General features: G+C 40.2%; 2 protein-coding genes across 10 annotated transcripts in view; one reads left to right on the top strand and one right to left on the bottom strand.

Moving 5' to 3' along the window:
* dyrk3 (dual specificity tyrosine phosphorylation regulated kinase 3) overlaps window positions 1-22,872 on the bottom strand; it is a 57,599-nt gene that overhangs the window by 22,612 nt on the left and 12,115 nt on the right. Inside the window, exon 1 of one of the 4 annotated variants that reach the window (XM_008115663.3) lies at window positions 2,861-3,051. The exons of 2 other annotated variants lie outside the window; for them this stretch is intronic. In XM_008115663.3, coding sequence (XP_008113870.2) covers window positions 2,861-2,949 — 89 coding nt within the window. In that variant the 5' untranslated portion in view covers window positions 2,950-3,051. Of the gene's footprint in view, window positions 1-2,860; window positions 3,052-22,872 lie in introns of those variants that run through there. One more of the 4 variants, XM_003224024.4, reaches the window with a different exon arrangement.
* Window positions 16,047-22,872, top strand: part of eif2d (eukaryotic translation initiation factor 2D) — an 81,028-nt gene continuing 74,202 nt past the window's right edge. For all 6 annotated transcript variants that reach the window (XR_010005511.1, XR_010005510.1, XR_001730604.2 and 3 more), the window contains exons 1-4: window positions 16,047-16,322; window positions 19,410-19,600; window positions 21,112-21,195; window positions 22,372-22,462. Coding sequence is in view for 1 of the 6 variants with exons in the window: in XM_003224023.4 (XP_003224071.2) it covers window positions 16,261-16,322; window positions 19,410-19,600; window positions 21,112-21,195; window positions 22,372-22,462 (428 nt within the window). In the remaining 5 variants the exon portion in view is untranslated. The remainder of the gene's footprint in view (window positions 16,323-19,409; window positions 19,601-21,111; window positions 21,196-22,371; window positions 22,463-22,872) is intronic.

Here is a 22,872-nt window from a genome sequence, read left to right as displayed (position 1 = left end):
CTACTTAACTTGACTATCTCATTGGCTAGAAGCAGGCCCACACTTCCCATTGAAATCCTGATGGGTTTATTTTGGTTAAAATTGTTTTTATTTTTAAATCTTGTATTATTCTTTCATTTACTAATATTGTGCTATGGTAATAATATAATATATTGTGTATACATATAACATTGATAATAATATTGTAATGTAATACAATACTAATAATAATACAATATAATAATATTATATATTATATATTAAATGTAATATTACTAATAATATTACAGTATAGTGGTATAGTACAATATAGTAATATATAATGCTAATATTGTGTTATGCTAATATAATATATTGTATGTACATACAACTTGTAAGCCACTCTGAGTCCCCTTCGGGGTGAGAGTGAGTGGGATATAAATGCAGTAAATAAATAAATAAATAAATGTTGTTGGGGGTTTTTTTGCACTACAAATAAGACATGTGCAGTGTGCATAGGAATTTGTTCGTATTTTTTTCAAATGATAATTTAGCCCCTCAACAGTCTGTGGGACCATGAACCGGCCCTCCACTAAAAAAGTTTGAGGACCCCTGCATTAGACGATGGCAAAATAGACAAAGCAGTCTTTATGAAAAGTATCTTGTGCTTATGAAGTACACTTTTTTCTTTTTTAAAATTATTATTTTATTATTGTGGAATATATATATACAGACGCACACACGCACACATAAAATCATACAATCTTGATATTCCACTATCAAAATACAAATATACTTGTATGAAGTGCACACACTCAAAATCTGCAATACTGTGGGGCGAGAAGAGCAACTTCTACTTGTTCAATTCCTATAAATGCAGTCTTTTTTGGAAAAAAAAATGGATTGCATACAGGCAGTTTAATGGAAATTCCAGCTGATCAAGAAAGGAAGGGATGCTGTTTTGTACAATACTAATTCAGAACAGAAAAGAGCTGCGAAGGAAAAAGAGTTTTCCTTATAACTGAATTTGGCAGAGAGAGACAAGATGAGAAATCCACCCTGCTTTGTCTCCTAAAGTAAAAAAGAAAAGAAAAGAAAAAGACCTTGGATACAGAAGTACCGCAAGAAAGACAATTTCAAAGCCCCCTCCCTTCCCGTTAAAAACGCAACAAAGCAACTCTTACAAAACAAAAACAAAAAAAAAGGGGGGGGGGGAGAGACAATGGAGAGCAACGTCGTTTGCCATAGTGAGCCCCAAAGGCAGCCCCTTTCAAGCCTCCTGAGGCCAAGCCGGCCGTTAAAATGGGACGCCGTCGGCTCTGCTGCTGTTGTTTTTCAAAAGCCTCCCTGGCGAAGGCGAGGTTTTCCATTGGCCTCCCGGGGAAGCAGCCCTGGAAAGAGCTGCCCAGGCCGCTAGAACCCATCCTCCCCGGCTAAGGCCCCATCTACGTCGACCATTCAATGCAGTTCGAAGGCTAGCTCCCAACTGCGGCTTCCCCAGCGAAAACACGATCTTCAATACCGGTTTCAAACTGCATTAAGTAGCCAATGTAGACGGGGGCCTCAAAGGCACCCACTCTCACAACGTTTACTTAGTTTTTTTTCTTGGGGAGGGTCTCCAAGCAAAGCAAAGAAATCCAATTTATTTATTATTTATTTACAACATTTATATCCCGCCCTTCTCACCCCGAAGAGGACTCAGGGCGACTTACATGAGTGGCATTATTCCATGCTCAAACAACAATTAAAAGCAATTAAATAACAATTTAAAACAATACATGTAAACACGAGACGACTATTGTGCATAGATCCAATGTCAGATAATCAGATCATCACATTCATCAATCCAAAGACAATTCCAACTATATTGCAGGGATAATTACACTGGGCCAAAAGCTTGCTCCCAAAACCAAGTTTTCAAGTTTAATGTCCTTTCTTATTCAAGCAAGCATTCGATGAATAAATCTAGGCTGAGAAGGTCAATCAATCCTCATTGGGCGATGTGAAGTGCAAGAAGTACAATAAGCTCTGACAAAACACAATAATGTTTACTGGTTTTAAAACGTTTATTTTTTTATTGACTGATTGCTTATGATGCTTATTATGTTTTTTATTTTGATTGCTGCTGATATTGTATTGTACTTCACTGCATTTTATATGTTGGGTCCCTTTGTAAGGGAGAAAAGCAGGATATAAATAAAGATTATTATGATTATGATTATTATTCCGGCCAAGGCCCAATCCACAATGTGATATAATACAAATTGAACTGCATTGTGTAGTCAATGAAGACTCATACAATGCAGGCTCAATGCAGTTGAGACTGCATTATTTGGCAGTTTAGATCAGGCATGGATGGGCAAACTTGGGCGCTCCGGGTGTTTTGGACTGCAACTCCCACCGGCTTAAGTGGCTTGGGGGGGGGGGGAGGAAGGGGCCTGAGGCTGTTAGGAATGGTGGGAGTTGCAGTCCAGAACACCTGGAGGGAGGGCCCAAGTTTGCCCATGCCTGGTTTAGATCCAACCATAGACACGTGGCCCAGTAATCCTCTCGAGGAAACCTGGGCCTGGAACAATTACAAATACACGTGTCAACCCTTTCCACGAGGCTGTTTCCTTCATGCAAATTAAGCATCCACTCCATTGAGGGTCGACCTCTATCTGTGGCCTCCTACATCTTCCCTTTCCCTTTGTGTATAGTAGGAACGGACGCCCTGTCCCTGCCCCCCCCCCCAATTTTCCGAACAGAATGGAAAGATCCTCCAGCCTGGAATCCTTTGGGAAGTGGAATGTACCACTCTGCAAAGAGGGGTGTGTGCGGGTGGCGAAGGAGAAAAGGTTCCAAGGTGAGCCCACGAGGCGCCCCCGCTCCCCTCCAGCCCCCAAGTCCAGGCCAGGATTACCTGCGGCGAGGGGTCCCTCCGGCTTCCGGCTCAACAACATCATGGCGACGAAGGGGGCGAGGGGGAAGCCCGCGGGCCGTACGCCCCATCACCCTTGCCGGGGGCCTCTGCTCCGCCGCTGCTGCCTTCCCGCGGCCCGCTCTCTCCGCCGCCGCCTTCTCCGTTCTGAGGCGGCAGCCAGGCAGGCGGGCGGGGCCCAGGGCGCGGTTGCTATGGCGACGCCTGCTTGGGTCGCTATGCGCATGCGCAATGGCGGGAGGCGGGGGATGATGGGTGTAGGCCAGAGGCCAGCCCTTGAGTGCAGGCAGGTCCTTCGAGGACTTGGTGAGAGAATAGAATGAGATTCCCTTTGACCTGGAATGGGGTCATAGCGGAATAGGGCTTTTCAACACGTATGCAAGATATTGTCCGAAGGTAACTATTCTAAAGCCTTTGACTGTGTGGACCATAATAAATTGTGGCAAGTTCTTGGTGGTATAGGGATACCAAGTCACCTTGTCCGTCTCCTGAGAAATCTGTATAAGGACTAGTTAGCAACAGTATGAACAAACCACGAAACAACAGACTGGTTCAAGATTGGGAAAGGAGTGCCGTAAGGCTGTATACTTTCACCCTACCTATTCAACTTGTATGCAGAACACATCATGTGACGTGTGGGGCTTGATTGATCCAATTGCTGGAAGAAATATTTATTACGGATTAATTATGATGATGATAAATGTAAGCTCTTATGTGTGCCTGCGATCCAGAGTCACCCGCAGAACAATAACGTGCCACTCAGGTTTGCAGAAACAAAAATACAGGAACTTTACTAATTCCAAGATATCAAGAAAAGCAGTAGCATTTACAATGGTCCCTCTGATCACTTAAGGAATTCCACAGTCATAAACAGTCCTTTCTCAGTCCACAAATCTGCTTCAGAGAAGAATACAGTCCTGGTTCTTCACCTTTTTCTCAACAGCAAACAGGCCTCAAAATAGCAAGGCCTCTCTCTTGAGTACACTGCTCTTGTCACCAGCAGTACTCAGTCAGCACTGAAAGAAAACTTGTCCAAACCAGTTCTGCAGCAGCAGAATAGAAACAGTATCAAATCAATCCCCAGGTTTTTACAGGCTCAGCCAATTGGCTTCATGCACTTCATTTTCCAGTTAACACACACAGCACAGTGCCTTTGCAAACCATGACAATGTTAACAACCTTAGATACGCAGATGATACTACTACGACGGCTGAAATCGAGGAGGAGCTGAGGAGCCTTATCACCAAGGTGAAAGAAGAAAGTGCAAAAGCTGGGTTGCAGTTAAACATCAAGAAAACCAAGATTATGACAATCAGACTGATTGATAACTAGCAAATAGAGGGAGAAAACGTGGAGGCAGTGACAGGCATGAAGATCATTGCAGATGCAGACTGCAGAAGACATTTACTTCTAGGGAGGAGAGCAATGGCCAACCTCGATAAAATAGTGAAGAGTAGAGACATCACACTGGCAATGAAGATCTGCATAGTGAAAGCAATGGCATTCCCCGCAGTAACATGGATGCAAGAGCTGGACCATAAGAAAGGCTGAGAGAAGGGATATAGATACTTTTGGACTGTGGTGTTGGAGGAAAATTTTGAGTGCCTTGGACCGCAAGAAGATCCACCCAGTCCATACTGCAGGAAATAATGCCAACTGCTCACTGGAGGGAAGGATATTAAAGGCAAAGATTAAGTATTTTGGCCACATAATGAGGAGACAGGAAAGCTTGGAGAAAATAATAATGCTGGGGAAAATGGAAGGAAAAAGGAAGAGAGGCCGACCAAGGATGGACAGTATCGAAGTGATTGGCTTGACCTTGAAGGAGCTGGGGGTGGCCACAGCCAACAGGGAGCTCTGGCGTGGGCTGGTCCATGAGGTCACGAAGAGTCAGAAGTGACTGACCGAATAAACAACAGCAAAACATCTATCTCTATCCATCTATACACATAAAAGTGAAAATCTGTGGCCCTGGACCTAACTTAACACATAGAACCCCCATGAGCAACAAAAAATGCAGGAAGGCTCTAGGGGAAATGCACCTTGATTTATAGGAATTATAGTTCACCTATATCCAGAGAGCACTGTGAACGCAAACAACAATGGATCTGCACCAAATTTGGCACACATAGCTAATCTGCCCAAATTTGGATACTGGGGGATTTGGGGTGGAATTGGCCTTGACATTTGTTAGTTATAGGTACTGGGATTTATAGTTCACCTGCAATCAAAGAGCACTCAGAACCCTACCAATGTTGGACTGGTACCAAACTTGGCATAGATAAGCCCCATGATCATACTGCAGGATTTGGGGGGGGGGGAGGGCACTGACCTTGATTTTGGGAGTTGTAGTTCACCAAACTGCATCATTTCTGTAAACCAAAAGTACCTTACAAAGAAATGGGGCTAAAACAAGAGAAAATAGAACCTATTCACTTCAAAGGGCAGCAACTTGGAAAAACAAGATCTGTGTGGAATAAACTGACTGAAGAAGAAAATGAACTAAAAATTCAGTACATAATAACAAACATCAGTTGGTTTGCTAGCATTGTGATGGCCATAGTCCAAGAAACTGAGGATTACAAAATAAGTTTATGTAAGTTATGAGGGACTTTTCTGTTTGATATAACAGACTTGTGACAGTAAGTTATGAAAAATAAGTCATGAAGGGGTCTGATGTTTTATAAACAGAAAAAATCCGTACAAGGAAATGTGTCAGTAGAAGGCACCATCTAGTAAAGGCAGTTATGAATAGGATTAACTTGGAGATGCAAAATATATTTAATCTAACCAACTAATCAATTAAAATTAGGTTGATTTCCAGTGCAATCTACTATATGATTACTAAGAACTGAGTTCAGTGGGGCATACTCCTAGGTTAGGATGGAGATCATTGTAACTAACAAGGTATGTTTCAATTAAATACTATAATGCCGACAGTCATTCTGTCTTCAAATGATAGAAGTTACAGTACAACAAGTTTAGGGAGTACCAGGTTGGAGAAGGGCAGCAAGATGTATTGACAGATTTCTGGATAATATCAATAAATCAATAACAAACAATAGCACTGAAAACAAAAGGCAAAAATATAGCCTTTTTATAATATATGACATATATGAACATGTGCAAATGGAGAAATTTCAAGAGAATATTTTATACACATCTCCAACTTAAATATTTCAGGGTTCTAACTAAAAAAAAGTAGGTTGTGCAAACCTGAAATCTGTTCACGTCTTACTATAGATTCTATAGTTTTAGACAAATAAGTGAGTTGTTCTTAATCTACTGCCAGTAAAAAAATAAGTATAATGCATGCCGATAGTTCTTATACACCCAAGACAAGATTTTTAATCTTTAAAGAAAAAAATTTCAGATAAGTATGATCTCTCCGCTCTATATGGAACTTTGCTACACAATGGGTTTGGAGTACATATATAAATATATATGGTTATTCTCACATATAAAAATTGACTTAGTATTAAGAACTGAAAATACTGCTTTTATCTTGAATTAAACATTTTAAGCTGAGATGGTGCACTTTATACATCCATAACAACAACAACAACAACAACTTTATTCTTATACCCTGTCACCATCTCCCAAACGGGACTTGGGCGGCTTACATATGGGACAAAATGCCCATAGACACAAATACAAACAATCCATCAAAGCAAAAAACATAGGTTAAAATAAAAAATAGTTACAAATAACAAAACAGTTAAAAACACAAATTTAATAAAACATAATATAAAAATATATCATCATCATTTAATTACTTATTAATCGCCCTCCATCCAAGATGCTCTAGGCGATTTACAAGCTAAATTGTAAAGGATAAAAAGACATACATACAAATATTGATAAAATTAACATAGATCAAAAGCTCTAGTAAAAAGCCAGGTCTTAAGTGCTAGGGTAAAAGGTCCTAATATTGGTAGAGCTTTTCTCTTTTAGCTGAACACTCCCATTGCCTTATGTAGTTCAGTAATGCCTTTTACATACGGTATGATAATCAATAGAAACCTCCTCAGTGATAACAGGTAGTATTACAGAAATATAAACTGGCACTTTACCCGCCTTGTATGAAACTGTTTATGAATAAGACAGTAAAATATGGCTGATGCAAACTGAGAGCCATCTAGTGCTGTAAACAGAAATAACATCCCTGCTGAAGTCCTTTGCGACATAAATGCTGCATCACACTATTTGGTTGAAGCAGGACCAATACATTTATCAGGCAAGGAATACTCAGAGGTGGTGTTACCAGTCCAAAATATACCCTACTGCACCTGGTGTTCATTGGCAGTCTTGCATACAAGTCCTAAACAGGGCCGATCCTGCTTGGCTTCCAAGATCAGATTGGATCTAGTGCCTTTAGGATATAGAGGCCAACCTTCCAGCTAGCCTTTAATATTTTAGATTACATTCAGGGCCATGTCATTTGTTCTGTGTGAGGAAGGGAGCAGCACATTTGTTGAACAATCTGTTAATTCCTATTGAATTCATTCAATTTGGAAAATATGAAGTATCTTACAGCTTTTGAAAACTGTTTATGAGCAAACAATTGAAAGTTGATAAGTTAAAACAACAATAAAAACCATACAAAGCAACTTAGCACATGAGCTACTACTTTGGGATCCTTGGATTCAAGGCAAAGAAAAATAATTCATTGAAATTATGTATAAAGAGATGTTATGTTACTGTGCAGTATGCATGTACACAAAGACTTAAATGGGACAGGGATTGTGTTGGAGGATAATTGGAGGATGATGATTCTTACAAGACATTTTGCAGCACAGAATCCTACAGTTGGAGCAGCCAACTAATACAGCCCCCGCCATTATGTCCAACACCCTATAATTAAAGTATTCTACCTGAAAAATGCCCATTCAACTTCTGTTTAAAGACTGCCAAAAGTAGAGAATCCACTGTCCTATGAGACAGTCTGTTCCACTGTTGAACAATTTTCATTAGGTTTTTCCTAATGTTTGGTACAGTGGTTCTCAACCCTGGGTCCCCAGATGTTTTTGGCCTACAACTCCCAGAAAGCCCTGCCAGTTTACCAGCTGTTCGGATTTTTGGAAGTTGTAGTCCAAAAACATCTGGTTGAGAACCACTGGTTTAGTGGAATCAGGGCAGCTAAAACTGAATGATAGCCCCATAATGTAGTGTGGTTCAACAGGTCTCTGCTAAAGCAGGACTTCTTAAACTATTCCATTCATGATTCTTTCGGCCTGATAATTTTTTAATGACCCTGGGTATATAAAATAAGTATAAAAACCAATCATTGACTGATTACAAATCAGCATCTACGAGGCTTGCTAAACAGGCTGATTTTCTTATTTGTGAAGTACAGCTGAAGCATCTTCTGTTGAGTCCACTGTAAACACTGTACAGCAGATTCATGTAAATTTCTAAAACAGCCACTAGATGACGTTTAGAAAACGTTTGCTGTTGGCAAATTTTTGGGACCTCCTTATTCAACTAAGGGTACCCCATTTGGGATTGGGACCCACGGTTTAAGGAGCAGTGAGATAAGAATGTGTGAGGATGCTGATGGAGAAGGATGGTAATGATAAGAACAGACTAATGTCTTCTCAATCTGAAACCATGTTCTTCATTGTGTGAAGTAATCCCTCGTGAAATCCTCATTCTATCCTTCTGCCACTTTATATCCTGCTTTTCTCCCAGACTTACACTCCTTGACAAATCATGTCCCATTCCTATATATGTAGGCTTCATCTTAGCTTACACTTTACCACCCAACGACTTGTGAAGTATTTGAATTTTCAAATACTGTGGAAACAAGCTATTATCATGGCCATTTCTCAGCTCACTATATTGTACATCATCAGAGTAATTTTTAGGCTCTGGGTGAACCAGCACTGTAGAATTAATACAATTTGACACCACTTTATCTGTCATGGCTCAATGCTATAGAATCCTGGGAGTTGTATTTTGATGTGGCACCAACATTTTTTGGAATCATAGAATCATAGAATAGTAGAGTTGGAAGAGACCTCATGGGCCATCCAGTCCAACCCCCTGCCAAGAAGCAGGAAATTGCATTCAAAGCACCCCTGACAGATGGCCATCAAGCCTCTACTTAAACGCCTCCAAAGAAGGAGCCTCCACCACTGTCCGGGGGAGAGAGTTCCACTGTCGAACAGCCCTCACAGCGAGGAAGTTCTTCCTGATGTTCAGGTGGAATCTCCTTTCCTGTAGTTTGAAGCCATTGTTCCGCGTCCTAGTCTGCAGGGCAGCAGAAAACAAGCTTGCTGCCTCCTCCCTATGACTTCCCCTCACATATTTGTACATGGCTATCATGTCTCCTCTCAGCCTTCTCTTTTGCAGGCTCCTAGTTCTTTAAGCCGCTCCTCATAGGGCTTGTTCTCCAGACCCTTGATCATTTTAGTTGTCTTCCTCTGGACGTTTTCCAGCTTGTCAACATCTCCCTTCAATTGCGGTGCCCAAAATTGGACACAGTATTCCAGGTGTGGTCTGACCAAGGCAGAATAGAGGGGGAGCATGACTTCCCTGGATCTAGATGCTATATCCCTATTTATGCAGGCCAGAAAGCAAAAGACCTTGTAAAACCATAACTCCTATGACTCCATACCATTGAGACATGGTATCAATGGTAAGGTGGTATCAAAATGCATGAATTTTATAGTGTAGATGCACCCTCAATTGCCACTAACTGGATTTGTGAATAATACTACCGCCACCAATTCATGCAATCATGCTGTAGTCACAGTCAGGGTGTAGTCCATTGCTATTAATTCTTGGGAGCGGGGGCAATCTGAAGAGCTAGAATGACTGGGTCATCTGTGTGTTCTTAAACAGATTTTATTTTAGACTGTTTACTAACTCAGTGATGGTGCAAAAATCCTAGGATTGTCCTGGAGCCTTCAGGGTTTAACAACTAATCCCCAAGATACGGCTTTGCTGTGAGCAATCCATGAAAAATTGTGAGAGAATTTGTAGCATGAACACTAAAAGGGAGAGACCAGATGGTTTATGGAGTATAAATGAATAACAATAACACTGTATAATTTCAGGCTATAGTGCATACTGAATCTTACTCTCAATGGAGAAACTTCTATATCAACAGTAAATTAATGTTTGGCTTATGTGGCTTTTTAAAAACGGGATAAATTTCATTTTATGAAATATCCATGGAGAAAAGCACCCAGACTGGGCATTCTGAAACATATTTTTAGTCATATCACATAATTGCATACGTTCTATATACTGTACTAGTCAATTGGTCAAATATTTTTACTTAGCTCACTATCAAAAACAGTTAAATAGTTGTTGATCCCAAACAAGCAACTGTGTGCCAATTTAACTTTATTTACCCACCTAAGCTCTTATATACACCAACTCTTTTTTTAAAAAAATCTCAAAGCACTTCACAACAAAAATAGATACAGCAAGGCCAGTCACTAACAGAGTAAAATAATAAAACCATACTGATCAAAATCCATTAATTGAAAAGGAGTTATTGATAAGAGTCAACAATTAATGAAATGTTAATGAAAATGACTAGGAAAATAAAGGCCCCTTTCACACAGCTGTATAAAATCCCACATTATCTTGGGTTATATGGGAGTGTGGACTCAGATAATGCAATTCAAAACAATTCTTGTGGATTACCTGCTTTGGTATTCTGGATTATATGGCTGTGTGGAAGGGCTCAAAGTCACCTTCAGACAACAATGGTAACACAGAACACTGGGAGCCCACCTGATTTTGACGATGAGGCTATCCTACCTTTAAAGCGAACCATAACAAGGAAGGTCTCCTCTGCTCTGCAACCAAGGGTTCATCTACACTATAGAATTAATGCAGTTTGCCACCACTTTAATTGCTGTGGAATCATGGAGGTTGCAGTTTAGTGAGGATAGAATCATAGAATCATAGAGTTGGAGGAAACCTTGAGGGCCATCCAGTCCAACCCCATGCCAAGAAGGAGGAAAATCGCATTCAAAGCATCCTTGACAGATAGCCATCCAGCCTCTGCTTAAAAGCCTCCAAAGAAGGAGCCTCCACCACATCTGGGGCAGAGAGTTCCACTGCCAAACAGCTCTCATGGTTAGGAAGTTCTTTCTAATATTCAGGTGGAATCTCCTTTCCTGTAGTTTGAAGCCATTGTTCCGTGTCCTAGTCGCCAGGTCAGTGGAAAACAAGCTTGCTCCCTCCTCCCTATTACTTCCCTGCACATATTTATACATGGCCATCATGTCTCCTCTCAGCCTTCTCTTCAGCAGGCTAAACATGCCCAGCTTTTAAGCCACTCCTCATAGGGCTTGTCTCCAGACCCTTGATCATTTCAGTCACCCTCCTCTGGACACATTCCAGCTTGTCAACGTCTCCCTTTAATTGTGGTGCCTAGAATTGGACACAGTATTCCGGGTGTGGTCTGACCAAGGCAGAATAGAAGGGTAGAATGACTTTCCTAGATCTAGACACTATACTATTTATGCAGACCAAAATCCCATGGGCTTTTTTGCTGCCATATGACATTGTTGGCTCATGTTTAACTTGTTGTCCACTAGGACTCCAAGATATTTTTCACACATACAGTAGTCTCTCGCTTATCCAACCTTCGCTTATCCAATGTTCTGTATTATCCAACGCAGTCTGCCTTTTAGTAGTCAGTGTTTTTGTAGTCAATGTTTTCAATACATTGCAATGTTTTGGTGTTAAATTCATAAATACAGTAATTAATACATAACGTTACCATATATTGAACTGCTTTTTCTGTCGATTTGTTGTAAAACATAATGTTTTGGTGCTTAATTTGTAAAATCATAATGTAATTTGACGTTTAATAGGCTTTTTCTTATTCCCTTATTATCCAACATTTTCACTTATCCAACGTTCTGCCGGCCCGTTTATGTTGGATAAGCAAGACTCTACTGTACTGCTGTTGAGCCAGGCATCCCCATTCTGTATCTTTGCATTTCATTTTTTTCTGCATTTGTCCCTGTTGAACTTCATTTTGTTAGTTTTGGCCCATCTCTCTAATCTGTTAAGATTGTTTTGAATTCTGTTCCTGTCTTCTGGAGTATTAACTTTCCCTCCCAATTTGGTGTTGTCTGCAAACTTGATGATCATGCCTTCTACCCCTTCATCTAAAGTCATTAATAAAGATGTTAAACAGAACCGGGCCCAGGACGGAACCCTGCGGCACTCCACTCATCACGTTTTTCCAGGATGAAGAGGAAGCATTGGTGAGCACCCTTTGGGTTAGTTCGCTTAACCAATTACAGATCCACCAAACTGTAGTTTTGCCTAGTCCACATTTGATTTATTTGCCAGAAGGTCATGGGGGACCTTGTCAAAGGTCTTACTGAAAACCAGATACGCTACATCCACAGTGTTCCCTGCATCTACCCAGCTTGTAACTCTTATTGAAAAAAGAGATCAGATTAGTCTGGCATGACTTGTTTTTGATAAATCTGTGTTGACTATTAGCGATGACCGCATTCCTTTCTAAGTGTTTGCAGACCACTTCCTTAACAATCTTTTCCAGAATTGTGTCCAGTATCAACGTGAGGCTGACTGGACAGTAATGGTTTGGGTCGTTCTTTTTTCCCTTCTTGAAGATAAGGAGCACATTTGCCCTCCTCCAATCTGCTGGGACTTCTCCCATTCTCCAAGAACTCTCAAAGATTATTGCCTATGGTTCTGAAATTACTTCTGCTAGTTCCGTCAATACACTTGGATGTGGGTGATCTGGCCCTGGGGACTTGAATTCGTTTAGAGTGGCCAGGTATCCCTGGACAACTTGTTTCCCTATTTAGGATTTCCCCTAATCCTTTGTTGACTTCATGTTGCTGAGGGTGAGGCTGGCTTTCCTTGTGTGAGAAGACTGAGGCAAAGAAGGAATTTAGTTCTGCCTTTTCCCTATCCTCTGTCAGGATCACCCAATCTTTTCCTCACAGAGGCCCCGGCGCCTCCTTGTTCTTCATTTTTCTACTGGCGTAAGCAAGTTATTTATTTTAATATATTAATTTTATTGAGATTTTATATAAACATTAAACGAAAAAAATAATAAGAGAAAGGGAGAAAAGAAAAAAAGTAAAAAAGGTTTTTGTACTTCCATTCTTCTTCTTCATCTGGTTTGTATTCTTATCTTTTAATAGCCTCTTTCCTCCTCATCTCTTTCTATTTAAGTCTCAGTCCATTAACGTGTCTTCTTCATGTTAGTTATATGACTAAAGTCTTATTTTCTCTCTGCATATATGTTTTAAATGTTTGCCAATCCATCCCCTTCTTAGGTCTTCCTTGATGTCTTTTTAGGAATTAAGTCAATCTGTCCATGTTCATAACTTCTAAGATTTTGCATAGCCATTGATCTTTCGGAGGTATTTCTTGTTGTCTCCACTTCCTGGCATATATTATTCTTGCTGTCGTGGTTAAATAGTTGAAAAGTATCTCTTTGTTGAATTCCATTGTCACATCTATGATCCCTAGTAAGTAATACTCTGTTTCATCTAAAAATTTGTCTCCAAGATTTTTTGGGATTCTCCGTGAATCTCTTTCCAATATTTCTTTGCTTTGGTGCATGACCACCACATGTGGTAGAAAGTTCCTTCGTGATTTCCATATTTCTGTGATGAGTCATGGGCCATGTAGTCCCGTTTCTGGCACTGTTGTGCCAGATGAGGAGGAGAACTTGGGTTTTTCGCCGTTTCAGTCAGAATTGGAACTTTCCCAGCCAGATTTGGAAACCTTGCACCTGCAAGAGATTTGTCTTCCAGAAGTCTGTCAAACAAGCCCTGAGCCTAAATTTCCTATGTTTTCTCGCCATGATTTTTGTAAACAACAGAGAGGAGTCGATCAGGCGTCTCGCAGGAGTGCTAGGATAGCTGCTAAGCATTCAGCTGATTAAGCCTGCTTCCCATGGGAAACTTTAGGGAGTCATGCATCTGGACTCAGAAAATAGCTTTCGTTTCTGGTTCTCCAGAGAACTGCTCTTGGGCGGGAAAACGGGACCCTATTTAGGTGTTTTACCCACAAAGGGATCTTGCGGAGTCAATTCGTCAGCAACCGGAGTAGCGTGTGTGGACAGCTACTCCGCTTCCAAGCCTCCGTTCCTGTCGCCAAGCCTTCGTTCCCAGCTTTGTTTACTCCACGAATCCTGCCTTGCTTTCTAAGACTCAGCCTCGTCTTGTTTCCCGGATTTTGCCAAAAAATTACCACGGATCTTGTTCTTGTTCCTTGTTTCCTTGTTGCCTTGAACCAAGCCTCGTTTTTCCAAGAATCAAGTTACTTCCTAGCCTCGCTCAAGTTTCATGGACTAAAAGACCTTGTCATCTCCCCTCACTTTGCCTGGCAAAGTGAGTGTTTCGGTTATTGGATTACAACTTTGGACCTTAATATTTCATATTGGACATTGTTTCTTTGGACTAATTTTGACCTTTCCTGAAAGGTCTATTTCTGGACTATTTCATACACTTGCTTTTATTAACTTTATATATTCCTTCAATAAAGATATTAGTTAGATTCTGGCCTCTGTGTATGGTTATTGGTGCTCTGCAGCCTGGGTCGTGACAATTTCCAACAATAGTTTGTATGTTTTTGTAGTTTATGGGGGGTCATGCACCATCTATGCATCATTTTAAGCCAATTTTCTTTCAAATCATATGAATATGCTTATTTTAATTTGTTGTTCCATATATATTCCCATTCTTCCAATCTGATTGTTCTCTCTATGTGTACAGCCCATTTTACCATGCACTCTTTGGCCTGTTCCATTTCCATTAACCACTCTAATAGTTTCTTATAACTTTTTATTGTCCCTGGCTAGCCCTGCGAAACTTTTTCTATAGGAGTTGGCTATTTGTTTGAAGACTACATTACTTTAAATATGTACCTGATTTAAATCACTTTAAATAAGGGGTGCACCTATATTGTAGAATTAATGCAATCTAGTTTCATCCATGCTGATGAAACTAGCCCAAGCAGGGAGCTTTGAAATGGTTGAACAGAAGCTCTTTGAAGCTTTAGGTGCTCTTACTGCCTTTTACAGGGAAAACTAGCTGATCCCCAATCCATCTAAAATGCAAACGTGTGTTTTTCAACTTAAGAACAGAGAAGCATCTTGAGCTCTGGGGATTATCTGGGAAAAAATCCCACTGCAGCATTGCAGCACACCAAAATACTTGGGAGTTACCCGGGACAGTGCCCTGACTTACAAGAAGCACTCCTTGATTATCAAGCAAAAAGTGGGCACTAGAAATAACATTGTACAAAAACTGACTAGAACAACCTGAGGACCACAACCAGACACAGTGAAGACATCTGCCCTTGCGCTTTGCTACTCTGCTGCTGAATATGCATGCCCAGTGTGGAATACATCTCACCACGTTAAACAGTGGATGTGGCTCTTAATGAGACATATTGCATTATTACAGGTTGGCTGCACCCCACACCACTGGAGAAATTATACTGTTTAGCAGGCATTGCACCACCTGACATCCACCAGGAAGTAGCAGCCAGCAATGAAAGGACCAAGGCATTGACATCTCCGGCCCGTCCCTGTTCAGGTATCAGCCAGATATTCAGATATTTGCAAGATATTTGCAGGAACACCTCAGCAAGCGAGAATCCAAAAGTGGCAGGCTAAAACCCAAAACCTCAATCAGGGGTTGATGCCGGATGAGAGACTCCCCTCTGGGCACACAGAAGACTTGGTGACTTGGAAGGCACTGAACAGACTGTGATCTGGCACCACGAGATGCAGAGCCAACCGTAAGCAATGGGGCCACAAAGTGGAGTCCACGACATACGAGTGTGGAGAAGAGCAAACCACAGACCACCTATTATAATGCAGTCTGAGCCCTGCCACATGCACAATGGAGGGCCTTCTTACAGCCACACCAGAGGCACTCCAAGTGGCCAGATTCTGGTCAAAGGACATTTAGTATAATGCCATGTTGTTGTTGTTGTTGTTTTTAAACCATTGTTTGTGTTTCAAATACATTACAACTTGTACCCTCGGTTCGCTTCTGGCACCATAACTACATAATGCAGCCTTTGAGAGCGACGCAGGCCCTTTTCCACAGATACAGTGTGAACTGCACAGGAACCGCAGCCAATCACGCGCCGGCTTGCCCCGTGACGTCACCAAAACAGGAAGCCGCGCCAGTCCCAACGGCAGTTGTGAGAGAGTTCCTGCTTGTTGCTGGCCGGACTGATTTTGTTGAGGCGCCGCTCGCTCCATCTCTGCGCCCAAGCAGCGAGGAAAGGAGACCCTGCCGAGTCTTTCCCTATTGAAACAACAGATGCTGGCTTCCAGTTCCTTTCTCCCTCTGCCACAGCCGCGCTAAAACTCTGTCGTCGCCTCTGGCTTCTGGAAGCCTTGGGTTATGAGCATGTTCGCCAAAGCCTTTAGGGTGAAATCCAACACGGCGATCAAAGGCTCTGACAGGTGAGCTCCCCCCCCCCCCCATTCCTTTTATTCCAGTGGATGCATCCACACTATAGGATTAATACAGTTTGACACGCCTCTAACTGCCACGACTCAATTGCTATGGAATCTTGATATTTATATTTTGGGGAGGAGCCAGCTATCTTTGGCAGAGAGGGCTCAAGACCTTGTAAAAGTACAACTCCATAGCATTGAGCAACGCAGCTGCATTAATTCCACATTGTGGATCACGCCTGAGCAAACTTGGGCCCTCCAGGTGTTTTGGACTTCAACTCCCACCATTCCTAACAGCCTCAGGCCCCTTCCTTAAGCGGCTGAGGGAGGAAAGGAATGGGCCTGAGGCTGTTAGGAATGGTGGGACTTGGAGTCCAAAACACGTGAAGGGCCAAAGTTTGCCCATGCTTGGTGTAGATGCACCTCAGGTGTTACTCTTTGGCTCCTTCCACACTGCTGAATAAAATCCCACATTTTCCACTTTGAACTGGAATATATGGCAGTGTGGATGGACTCAGATAACCCATTCAAAACAGATATTGTGGGATTTTCTGCCTTGAAATTCTGGGTTATATGGCTGTGTGGAAGCGCCCTTCATCTTTAAGCCTGCTGCTTCATGATATAAAAGGGATTATTTTTGTATCTCACATGATGAGGATTTACATGGAAACCTTACTATAGGTGAGAAACAGCTGAGGAAAGCACACATCAAAACATGAATTTCTCAATATATTTAAGAGGAAGGTGTCTTTTGAAAATGGCATCTCAAGATAATGCCTTCCCGAACATAAATGCAAACAGTGTGTTGTTTGAAATGCAAAGGTTATCATTTAGGGCTCTTTCACACAGCCATTCTGGGTTATATGGCTGTGTGAAAGAGCCCTAAATGATAACTTTTATATCATGAAGCAGCAGGCTTAAAGATGAAGGGCGCTTCCACACAGCCATATAACCCAGAATTTCAAGGCAGAAAATCCCACAATATCTGCTTTGAACTGGGTTATCTGAGTCCACACTGCCATATAATACAGTTCAAAGCAGATATTGTGGGATTCTGGGTTGTATGGCTGTGTGGAAGGGCCCTTAGTCTGTCTTAATTTGTCATCATAGTAATGTAAAGTTATGAGGAATGATCTTTGGACTCAGGCTGGGTCTACACTGCCATATCATGCAGTTTCAGAATAGAGTTGAACTGGATTGTGTGGCTGTATAGACTCACATAATTCAGCTCAATGCAGTTAAACTGCATTATTATGCAGTGTAGATCCAGCTTTAGATATTTGGAGGTACAGTAGAGTCTCACTTATCCAAGCCTCACTTATCCAAGCCTCTGGATAATCCAAGCCATTTTTGTAGTCAATGTTTTCAATATATCGTGGTATTTTGGTGCTAAATTCATAAATACAGTAATTACAACATAATATTACTGCGTATTGAACTACTTTTTCTGTCAAATTTGTTGTATAACATGATGTTTTGGTGCTTAATTTGTAAAATCATAACCTAATTTGATGTTTAATAGGCTATTCCTTAATCCCTCCTTATTATACAGGTTATTTGCTTATCCAAGCTTCTGCCGGCCCGTTTAGCTTGGATAAGTGAGACTCTACTGTACCTTAAAAATTTTCTTTTAACATGAAACAGCTTCTAATTTTACCAAACCTCTGTTTATGACTGCTAAACTGTGATCAATGCAATTAAGTGGCAATAGTTGTCTTTCTCTTTGGGTGCATCTGCATTGTATAATAAATGCAGTTTGGTAGCACTTGAACTGCTGTGGCTCAATGCTATGGAATCCTAGGAGTTGTAGTTTGGGGAGGTGTCAGCCCTCTTTGGCAAAGAAGGCTAAAGGCCTTGTAAAACTACAATTACCAATGATATGGAATCTTGGTAATTGTAGTTTTACAAGGTCTTTAGCCTTCTTTGCCAAAGAGGGCTGACACCTCCCCAAACTACAACTCCTAGGATTCCATAGCATTGAGCCATGGCAGTTTAAGTGGTGTCAAGCTACATCCATTCTATAGAGTAGATTCACTGTCTATTTCAATTCTTGTATCCTCACAGTTTTGCACATCTGGTGATATAGATAAAATATTAGTAATTCAGCTTATCAAACACTCATTTCAAAATGTCATTATTCCAGATGGAAATATACTTCCATAGCATTTTTAGATTTTAACTCTTATAGTTGGGATACACTTTCACAGAACTCTAGCTGATTGTTATATTTGAGTAAACATATTTCTGTTTATCGGTTTATAGTGTCTTATTTTTTCTAGTCAAGTTAAAATATGCAAATAATTTGGGTTGTAACATTCAGGTCATAGATTCGGTGTCTCCTATACTTAATTCCTCTCCTCTCACCAGGCATAGCTGTAAAAGCTAAACTTCAGCCACCCTAGATGTCATATCCACATGTGGAGTTTGTTTCCAAAAGGTACCAAATCTTAAAAAAAAAATCAAAAAATGAATCGTAGGTGGCAGCACATTGTTGGCTAAAAGTAAAATTTCAAAATTATCAAAATGTGTCAAATCACTTCAGTACAGGGCTTGGAAAATTGCATTTGAAAGCAAAAGGATGCATGAACTCAGCATGTTTTTTTCTCAGTTCCTGTAAAATGTATTCATATGGATTCGGTACCTTTTGGAAACCAGCTCCACATATGTGAACAAAATGTATGAAGTTAAGTGAGCCAAAATATTATTGTACCCTTCACAGTAAGCTTTGCCCTCTTCCCTTCAGCACACACACAGATTTTAGAACTTCCGTGCCAAATTGTGGGAGATTTGGCGTCAAATTTTCTACCTTAGGATCCTGTGATGACCGCCCCGTTTGGCAAAAATACCACCTTTTTCATATTAGAAATAATCAGAAATCTTCTTCTGATTTTGATTAATGGGTATTATAAAATGTTGAACAATATCTATTTTACTGCAACCTATTTAACAAGTAATTTCCCTTTCCTAGTTTTGGGGACCACACAAATCTAGGAAAGATATGTGGGCCAAGGACAAAATGAAGCAGGTGAAATTTTCAGATGAGACCACTTTAGATGATGTGTGTAATAACACAGATATGACTGACTTTTGCAGGAGGAAACTGCGAAGTGATGTTGCTACAACATTTCCTGCCCTCACTTCTGAACAGTTATCTGAGATTGTGCCAAATAAGGAAGAACTGAATGTTGTTAAACTGTATGTTCACAAAGGAGATGCTGTCACAGTCTACACCAATGGCAAGAATCCCGTTCTTTTTGAAATGGAGAAGATAATGTATCCCACAGGTATGGAAAGATATTTGAATGAGCAGTTTGTTATTCTGGGATAGTTTTAATTGGGTTTCACTTGTGATTAATTGCAGCATAACCTTAGGCATTCTTTCTGTAGCTATACAATCAGAAGAGTATTCTGTTACTTCTCAGTAACAGTGAGAGTTTATACGCCTTCAAGTCATCTATTAACCTATGCATTTCCTAGCACGTTCTTAGGGAATGCATGCATAGAGGTTGTTTGTACTGCCTTCTTCTAAAAAATAGCTGACAGCATCTAATATTCCTTGGCAATATTCCATCCAAGTATTAAATATGGTCTGATTCTGCTTTGCTTCTTAACTCAAACAGCATCTTGTGCCTTTGTTTTTAAATGTTATTTTTTGTTTTGTTTTTAAAAGTTGTAGGAAATGGTTTACTGTTCCGAATAGGGGTGGGCAGCTTGCAGCCCTCCATATTATTGGATTATAGATTCTGTCAGCCCTAGCCAACATAGCTAGTGGTGAGGGATGATGAGAGTTGTAGTTCAACATCTGGAGGCCCATAAGTGTAACCAGTGAACAATCAGTTATATTTTTTTCTATAAAAATCACTATATCTTAATGCAATTAGTTCTCTTGTATTTTTTTTTGAACAAGATACAGATCTTCAGACTACTGCAGAAAAAGTGCAATCCTCTATATGCTTACTCTGAAGAATGCCCACATTCCACTGTTTTCAGTGGGGCTTTCTGTCTCATGAAGACATGAAGATTAAATTTCCTTCTTTTGTACTACAGTAGAGTCTCACTTATCCAAGCTAAACGGGCCGGCAGAACCTTGGATAAGCGAATATCTTGGATAATAAGGAGGGATTAAGGAAAAGCCTATTAAACATCAAATTAGGTTATGATTTTACAAATTAAGCACCAAAACATCATGTTATACAACAAATTTGACAGAAAAAGTAGTTCAATACGCAGTAATGTTATGTTGCAAATACTGTATTTACAAATTTAGCACTAAAATATCACAATATATTAAAACATTGACTACAAAAATGCATTGGATAATCCAGAACCTTGGATAAGCGATTCTTGGATAAGTGAGACTCTACTGTATTTCTGTTTTCCCTTTTCTTATACAGTACATTAAATCTTCCTTTCTACCAAATTCATTTCTTTCTGGTGAAATAAGAAAAGGTAATGATGAGAAAGGGGCCTTCCCTACCAGGCTATTTAGTAGACATTAGATAGCTGAAAAATGACATTGGGACATGTACTCCAGAATTGAGAAATAACTTGGATACCTAGAATATTGAGGTGGTATTGATAAGTGTATATTCTGAGAAAAGGGGGAGAAATGAAGACAAGGGATTCTCTGGTGGCTTTTAAGTAGAGGCTCGATTGTCATCTGTTGGAATGATTGTGTGTTCCTGCATGGCAGAGAGATAAACTGGGTGGCCGTCGTGGTTTCTTTCAACTCTATGATTCTATGTATAAGTGTTTGAGTAACACAGAAAGTATTTTTTCTCTTTCTTTTGGACAGTGTACACTCTGTGGTTGTATCCTCACTTTCTCCCTGCCTTTTCCACATGGCCTCCTGTGTTGCCTAAACTAATTGGAGGAGCAGGTAAGGAGGTGAAGCTAAAATCCTCATGGAAGAGTATGTATTTATCCCATAGTTAAACATAATAGATTATAAAAGGGGTGGACAACTCCTGAAGGGAAATTTGATAGAAGATATGTCATCATATAAACTTCTCTGTACCTCGAGATTCCCTTCTTCTTTAAGTCCCACCATTTTCACAGATAAAATTGTTGGGGACATAAGATAGGGCCTTCTCAGTGGCTGTCCTCAGGCTTTGCAGCTCCTTCCCATGGGAAGTTAGAATGGCTCTCTTCTTGTCATTCTTCTTTTGGTATGTGAGGACTTTTTAGTCTTACAGGCTTTTCAATGCTACAGGTGCAATATTGGTTTAAATTGCACCATTTTAACGACTTAATCTTTCTTACATGTATGTTTTCAGTTGTTTTAATTTTATTGATAGTATAATTCTGTTTCAATATTGATTTCTTTGTATTTTTAACTATATGGTAATCATTTTTATGTGTAAACCATCTTGAATCCGAGTCTTGTAAAAAGGGGATATATATAATGATGATGATCATAACATATTATGCTTGATATGGAATGTATCTTTTCTCTCTAGTTTTGCTTTTTCTTTTTTTAAAAGCCAAGAATTGAGGAAAAGAGAGTGACTGAAAAAGTAGCTGAGTTCCTAACTACAGGCAGTCCCCAAATTATGAACAAGATAGGTTCTGTAGGTTTGTCTTAAGTTGAATTTGGATGTACATCGAAACAGGTACATTTTTAAGTGTAACTCCAGTCACACACACACACAAAATAAACACCACAGGTCTGTTAACCCTGCCCTATTCTATCCAAAGACATACATACATACATACATACATACACACGTATGTATATATGTATGTATGTTTTACTTTGGATAGCATAGAGCAGGGTTAATGGACTTGTGTTTATTTTGCTGTCTGTGACCCTGTTCAGAAAATTTCACCTCACTTTCTGTCCCTGTGATACTTGGATTTTGAAAAACGTGGCTTGTTGTGGATTGATGAGAAGGCTTCAATTGAGACACCTTTTCCCCATGATAACTTTTTCAGGAGTGAATTTCTCTTCTGAGGGGTAGATTTCTCTGTCGTCTCACTCCTGTTCTTAACTATGAGTCATTGGTAAGTCAGATGTTTGTAACTCAGGGACTGCCTGTAATGTGTTTTTCTACAGATCTAATGCTCCCAGGAGTTATAGTGCCGTCTTGCGGTCTTCCTGAGGTACAGCGTGGGACTCTCTGCGCCATTACCTTGTCGGGAAACAGGTATGAGTTCTCTTGAAAACAAATATGAAAGTATTTCTATAATTTTGTAGATGGATTTGTACCATATGTTTTGAGAAAGGAAACAAAAGTTCAGAGCCAGTTATGACCAACAGGAACAAGCTGAGGCTGAGCAAAATGTTAAAAAAAATCACAAGCATTTCAATTTTGTTTTCAATGGTATAGCACTGCTTGTCTATTCCAGCAAAGCTACAACAGACCCGTAATGACACTTTTAGTACTAGCATATTTGCACTTAGTTTTTCTTTAAATTTTGTAGATGTGAAGGTTTTACAGTGCCTTGGTTCTAAACAAATTTATATGTAAGAAGCATACTTATATTGTTTTTATCTGTTTTTAATTTTATTTAAATGTCAGTTTAAGGTGTTACTTTATATTGTATGGGTCACTGA

The sequence above is a fragment of the Anolis carolinensis genome, chromosome 4, assembly GCF_035594765.1.
Source record: "Anolis carolinensis isolate JA03-04 chromosome 4, rAnoCar3.1.pri, whole genome shotgun sequence".
Lineage (NCBI taxonomy): Eukaryota > Metazoa > Chordata > Lepidosauria > Squamata > Dactyloidae > Anolis > Anolis carolinensis.
This window is presented reverse-complemented; position numbering and strand designations above follow the sequence as displayed.